General features: G+C 42.9%; 1 protein-coding gene across 1 annotated transcript in view; it reads left to right on the top strand.

Moving 5' to 3' along the window:
• il11ra (interleukin 11 receptor subunit alpha) overlaps nucleotides 1–7,500 on the top strand; it is a gene marked incomplete at its 5' end in the record, with an annotated part of 32,319 nt that overhangs the window by 11,184 nt on the left and 13,635 nt on the right. Inside the window, 2 exons of the mRNA XM_083641131.1 lie at nucleotides 2,267–2,333; nucleotides 2,619–2,785. Coding sequence (XP_083497257.1) covers nucleotides 2,267–2,333; nucleotides 2,619–2,785 — 234 coding nt within the window. The remainder of the gene's footprint in view (nucleotides 1–2,266; nucleotides 2,334–2,618; nucleotides 2,786–7,500) is intronic.

The following is a 7,500-nucleotide window of genomic DNA, read 5'->3' as shown; positions in this document are numbered from 1 at the left end:
CCATATATAGATAGCACCACCCCACACACCTGACCATATATAGATAGCACCATCCCACACACCTGACCATATATAGATAGCACCATCCCACACACCTGACCATATATAGATAGCAGCATCCCACACACCTGACCATATATAGATAGCACCATCCCACGCACCTGACCATATATAGATAGCACCACCCCACACACCTGACCATATATAGATAGCACCATCCCACACACCTGACCTATAGATAGCACCACCCCACACACCTGACCATATATAGATAGCACCATCCCACACACCTGACCATATATAGATAGCACCACCCCACACACCTGACCATATATAGATAGCACCACCCCACACACCTGACCATATATAGATAGCACCATCCCACGCACCTGACCATATATAGATAGCACCATCCCACACACCTGACCATATATAGATAGCACTATCCCACGCACCTGACCATATATAGATAGCACCACCCCACACACCTGACCATATATAGATAGCACCATCCCACACACCTGACCATATATAGATAGCACTATCCCACGCACCTGACCATATATAGATAGCACCACCCCACACACCTGACCATATATAGATAGCACCATCCCACACATCTGACCATATACGTATAGATAGCACCACCCCACACACCTGACCATATATACTGTAGATAGCACCATCCCATGCACCTGACCATATTTAGATATTTGCCGTTTTCAGCGTGTAGCAATGAGCTAGCGTGTAGGTTTCTGCTAGCTTGCTAGCTAGTTAGCGTTGTTGTTTTCACTGAGGCGGCAGGGCACTATTTACAGCGACACACAGGGAGGAGGGAGCAGAAGCCGCTCTGATTGACATGGTCGGAGCCAATGACAGAGCTTGTAATAAGCCGGGAGGGGACATCCGGCAGCAACTGAAACAGTCGCTCCAATGGGGGAGCAGCTGTAGAGCAGGGGAGGGTTTATCCCGGTTGCCTGTTTCCGTGACACCAGACTCCTCTCCCGGTAGGGAGGGGTGGCTGGCCAGCGAGACTAACTGCCACCCCTTTGTCAGAGGTGGTAGAAGTACATAAACGTACCCAAATCACAGTGTGTGGATATGCCTTTACGGGTGAAGGGCGTCCTTTTCACAACTTCCTCGTCTCAGAGAACCAGTTTGATTCCAGACGTGTCCCTTTTTTAACCATAACCCTAATGTTAACCAAACCATAACCATAACCCTAATCCTAACCTTAACCAAACCATAACCCTAACCTTAACCAAACCATAACCCTAACCTTAACCAAACCAAACCATAACCCTAACCTTAACCAAACCAAACCCTAACCTTAACCCTAACCTTAACCAAACCAAACCATAACCCTAACCTTAACCCTAACCTTAACCAAGTTGTTTTACTTGCCTAAACATAACCAGGTGGCTTTTTCGACCAGGAAATGGCCTCGAGCCACCGGTTACACCACTCTCTGTTCTCCACGTATCAACTACACCACGTAGGAGCACACACATTGCACCTATTTTGAAGGTGGAAACCCGTTATTGTAATGTCAAAAAAACAAAGTGATCCATAAATAAAGCTTGACCTACTTTACTTTACTATACGTACTTAGCTCTGCTATGGACGGACCTACATTGATTCTTACAAGGATCAAACCTGAGCACAGCAGTTCTGCTCCTGGACCAAACTCATTGTGTTCCTCCTCTGTCTTTGTCTGCTGCTCCTCTGTCTGTGAGGAGTTTATTTAAGGGATGTGACGCCTGACATCCTGATAAAGACAACTGTTGTTTTTAATGATGATGTGTGCTAATATAATGTTGCAGAAGAAGAAAACACATTAGAGTAATGTTGTATTCGGCGTGCCAAAAGCGCCTCCTTCCAGCTTGTGCCTCTGAGCCATGTACGGTCAGGCTGCCGGCTTCTGTTGACTCTAAACGCCCGTGTTTCAATCACGCTCGTATACACACACACACACACACACACACACACACACACACACACACACACACACACACACACACACACACACACACACAGACACACACACACAGACACACACACACACACACACACACACACAGACAGACACACACACACACACACACACACACACACACACACTCAACACAGACACTATGTCATCACAGCATTGTGCAGTGTGTGCTACTGTAGTAAGACACACATTAACACACTGTCATCTCTCATCCCGTGTGTGTGTGTGTGTGTGTGTGTGTGTGTGTGTGTGTGTGTGTGTGTGTGTGTGTAGTGTCAGGCGTGCAGTATGGACGTTTGGAGTCAAACGTGACACTGGCATGTGGGACGTCACCAGTAGGGTAAGGAGTGTTTCTCGTTGTGTTGTTTGTTTGTTTGTTTGTTTGTGTTTTGCATGAGCTTTACTTCAGTGATTCTAAACCTTTTCATATCAAGGAGGACCCCCTACGAATTAGGCACCATTCCCCACAAATCTTTTTTTTTTTATCAATTGTTCTTATAATTTTTTTTTATTGATATTAAACTTTTTTTTTAACGTAAAGAAAAACAAAAAAACACAAACATCTAAAAAAAAAATCCATATGTGTACAGTATGTCTTTAACACAGTTGAATGTGTTGCCAGCAGGACACCGGTAGAGTGGCGTCTCAACCACACTTCGGCGTTGCCATGGCACCAAGTGACATCAGATGGAGCCTTGGTCCTGCTGCACATCGACCAATCGGCACAGGGCAACTACAGCTGCTATGACGACCGGGGGCTCCTCCTCCACTCCACCAAGCTCAAGCTGGGCCGTAAGTGTGTGTGTGTGTGTGTGTGTGCGTGTGCGCGGGCGTGCGTGCGTGTGCGTGCGTGTGCGCGTGCGTGCACGCGTGCGTGCGTGTGTGTGTGTGTGTGTGTGTGTGTGTGTGTGTGTGTGTGCGCGTGCGCGTGCGCGTGCGCGTGCGCGTGCGCGTGCGTGTGTACCTTATCCAGGAGTTATTGCACTTTAACGGGGGTTGCGGGACATTTTGTCTCCCTGCGTAAACAGAAGCCTGTTGGGACTCAGGCTCCAGCCCGTATTTCTGTCTCTCGCAATTCACTGTAATGATTTTGACTTGGTTTCAACATGGAGGCCAAGTGACGTGAGGGAAGCTCAAATGACAGCTTCATGTTTGAACACAACATGGTTGACCCTGTTTGATCTGGACACCCAGACTCTATCAGTCTGATGATGACCAACACTGTATGACTCTGGGACAGACGCCCGATATGTCTGAATGGAGTTGAGCTGATCGATTGTAGGTCCAGACGACATTTCTGCTAATAATAATAATGATGATAATGATAGAAGGGGCGGGACGTTCTACATTGGAAACCCCCGACTAGGGATGTTAATTTTGAACAATTTCCATAATCGAAATTCGGGAGAATTAACGATCAATTATCGATTATCGATAGCGTAATAATATATATATATATATATATATATATATATATATATATATATATATATATATATATATATATATATATTTTTTTTTTTACTCTGGTCTGGTAATAACGTTGCGCGTTCTCGGCCAGCTATAATGGCGATGCCGCTGTGTAGTAAGAATATCAGACACTAGCGCTGTGGCCAGGTAAACAAACATGTTACATGTCAGGTTACATGATGTAAGGCAATCGGCGTCTTCCAGCTTAGCTGACAGCACAAGAGTCAAATCAACAGGCCTGAGCCTCACTGAGGTCCGCAGACCGCTGGGTGCGTTTGTTTGTGTCCCCGGCGCATGCCATGTTTAAAACAGTTTTGTTGGCACAAAGGCCCGTGCCCAGCCAGAAAACTAGAGACTATATGAAGCTCCACCTCACGTTAGTCGGCTGTGCAATGGAGTGGGGCGAGGAGGAACGAATTCCACCCAAACCTAGTCCGCAAAAATAATAATAATAATAATAATAATAATAATAATAATCGATAAAAATTCCACGTGATTGAATTCATTCCTCAATGATCAATTATCGATTATTGATGAACATCCCTACCCCCGACATATCGGCCGTCTGTCCCAGAGTCATATTAGTCGTCAGTCGTTCCCAGATTGTGAACGTGTTTTGTTTTTTCTCCTTTTTATTTAGCCTGTTATGTTATCTAGTGGGACACAGAATCACTCTTTCAGTCTCTCTCTCCCCAAAACAATCTAGCTCATTTTATACAGTGAGGTCAAGTTGCAGCGGCCCCACGCACTTCCCTGCTGCACCACCCGGCTACAGATTTCAGCTCAAAACAGGGTGTAAATGACGTCTTTTCAAGTCAACTTGGCATCTCAGGGCTTGTGGAGACTTGGATTATGCCAGGTGAGCAGTATGGAACCTTTTTTTTTTCTCCTTTACGTTTTTGTTCGTGCCCCCGTTCACACTCGGCAGACAGCTCTACTCGCCGGACGCAGCCGGTCTCCATGTCTCCAAACTGGGAGCGCGCCGGCTGCATTCTACTGCATGTAGTCCACTGACTCAAACTAAAAGGTGACTTTGATATCAGAATCAGAATCACTTTTATTGCCACAGTATGCAAGTTACATACGAGGAATTTGTCTTAGTGTCTGTATGCAGCGTAGCGGTCACATCAATATACAGAGATAAGAAGTAGGAAGACAACTAAAGACAATCACAAAGTTGCAAGTGCAATCAAATCGAGTAAATATATACAATATATGTACATGAGTGGTGAAGTGTTCTGTGGATGATAAATATGAATTTACGTTTTTTTAGTTTAGTTTATTTCACACATCATAACATGGAATACAGTACATGCTGCATACATATATTTACAGTAATTGGATGCATGAAAGGGTCACCCCAAGGAAGCTATTTAAAGCTTATTATAGGGGGCCCGGGTGCCCACATATAACAGACAGGATATTGGCCAGATATCCTTAGGATACAACAACATACAAACAGACATACACAATAGACAATCCCAGAGTCATGGTTAGGAAGATTAGTCGTTATGATCATTGCACAATAACAAATTTATACATAAGTCCAGAGAAATAAATAGAACAAAACAAGCAGCGTTCATATGCAAAATACAATCAGAAAATTAAACATACATTGATAGAAGTTGCCTTTTTAATTTTTTCTTGAAGATGGAGATAGAATGTGACTGTTTTAATTCCTCATCTAGCTCATTCCAAATATGTGGTCCTCTGCACACAATACTAAAACTGGTACATTTTAGCCTTCGTTTTTTTCCGGTGATTGGTTTTTGTTCCTGGTGGTGCATAGGATGGAAGATTGGAATGAGGTCAGATAGTTTATGGTTTAGTTTATGGACAGTTTGGTACATGACACAAGCATTCTGGAGGTAATTGTATTCAGTAAGCCTCAGAGGATTGTGGCGGTGGAAAAGCATTCTCGTGGGAGCATTAAACTCAGACCATGATAAGGCACGTATCATTTTTTTTTGGAGTATTTCTATCTTTTGTAAGTAAGTTGGAAATGTGTTACACCATATACTGTTGCAGTATTGTAAATGTGGCTCAAACAAGGTTTTGTATAATATGAGAAGTGTGGATAGTGGTAGGAAATGTCTCAACTTAACGTTGAATTTGCATGAGATTTACAGAGTTAAATAGACGTTAAATAGGCAGTGCATTTACATGACATTACATATATATGTTATATATATATTTATATAGTAGATGTTCCTCCATATCTGTTTTCAGATCTAGGCTACACTTTTATCCGATGGCATTTCTGGCCTGCTAATCTTTTAATCTGTTGTCATGGCTACAGCTCTGTAGTTTGTCCCTCATTGTTGTTTCTTATTGTTGTCGTTGGTGGTATGTTTCTCCTTGTGTTTCACTTTGACTTTGTCTTTTTTTATGTTCTTTGTACAGCAGCACTTTGGTCAGCTCAAGCTGTTTAAATGTGCTCTAGAAATAAACTTGACTTACTTTTTGGCATGGCAGTTGCACAAAAACAAACTTTTATTGCCATAGCATGTAAGAAAATGAGTCATCAATTAGCCAAGATCTGAGGAAAAAGTATGTGTGTGTGTGTGTGTGTGTGTGTGTGTGTGTGTGTTTGCGTGCGTGTGCGCGTGCATGCTGTGTATTCACTGTCTATTGTCTATCAGTATGTCTGTGTTTATGTAACTTGTGTTTGTGACGATAAAGAATCAAATGAAATATTAGCCATTTTCTCTCTCTCCCACTGATGACTTTCCACTCTAAACATTTACAACAGTGCGTCTCTCTAGCTGTAACAAATCAGAGCCACGCTACTGTTCTGTTGCTCAGAGGAAGTGGCGCTCCCCAGGACAAAGCCCTCCGCTTCCCATCACTGTCTCAAACCGGACGCGCACTTCCTGGTTAGGGGGGGGGGGGGGGGGGGCGCGGGGTCATAAAGGGAGGTATGTTTCCTCGGTACTGGCCCAGCATCCCCCCTTGACATATAATAATAGAGTGCAGGCCCGGTTCTACGGGGGTGCAAAAGCATGCATTGCACCCTTATTTTAATTGTCTGCATGCTCAGTTGAAAAGTAAAAATAAAAAATAAAAAAAATAAATGCTACAGCTGCACACTTACTGTTTAAACTTGAATTATAGTTGTTGTTTTTCTTTGTTCTTTGATGTGATTTTATGGCTTTTTGGCACCTATATGTAACCTTTTAAGGTTCAGATAATTGTATTATCATTATATGGTCCAAATATTTCAGTAAAGCACTTAAAACACTTGAAATATTCTTGCTTGGGTGGTATCATTCTACTTGAAATGATGGTCAAATGCATTATTTTTAGTAAAATAACATGTCAAATTTTTCGGGCGGCCGGCCTTTGGCCGGCCACCCGAGTGGGCCCGGCCTCCCGGCCGGGCATCTGCACCCCTTCCTATCTAGGATGCACCCCTAGTCATCTTGTTCTGGAACCGGCCCTGATAGAGTGCCAAAGTCACACCCTCTTCCAGGTTTGGCATACAACCAAATAGATTTTCGTCTTCCATTCATTTTTCCATATATCTTTCGTAAAATGCTTATCAAAATAGTTTTACTTGGACAAAGCAAGCGATTCAGCTATATTTAGAATCAGGAGAGACTATATAACATTTCACTCGGACCAAAACTTAAAGAATAAGAACAAAACAAATGGGATTATAGTTTATGCATAAACGCAGATTAGGATGGCATAAAAGCTCATCTCCATTATACCGTGTCACCGGCAAAACGTGTCACGTCACGTGTTTATTACCCGGTGGGAAAATGTCAACACCGTGGCAACCCTAAAAACAAACAACATTACCGTGGCAACCCTAAAAACAAACAACATTACCGTGGCAACCCTAAAAACAAACAACATTACTGTGGCAACCCTAAAAACAAACAACATTACCGTGGCAACCCTAAAAACAAACAACATTGAAAAAAAAAAATTAATACGCTTTTTTGTGTGTGACTGAAATGTTACATGGTCTCTCCTGAGTCTCAATATAGCTGACCAAGTAAAACTATTTGCATAAGTTGCATAATTTAACT

Source organism: Poromitra crassiceps, assembly GCF_964638095.1.
Source record: "Poromitra crassiceps genome assembly, chromosome: 8".
NCBI classification, from domain to species: domain Eukaryota; kingdom Metazoa; phylum Chordata; class Actinopteri; order Beryciformes; family Melamphaidae; genus Poromitra; species Poromitra crassiceps.
Note: the sequence above shows the minus strand (reverse complement) of the source record. Positions and strands in the feature narration are given on the sequence as shown.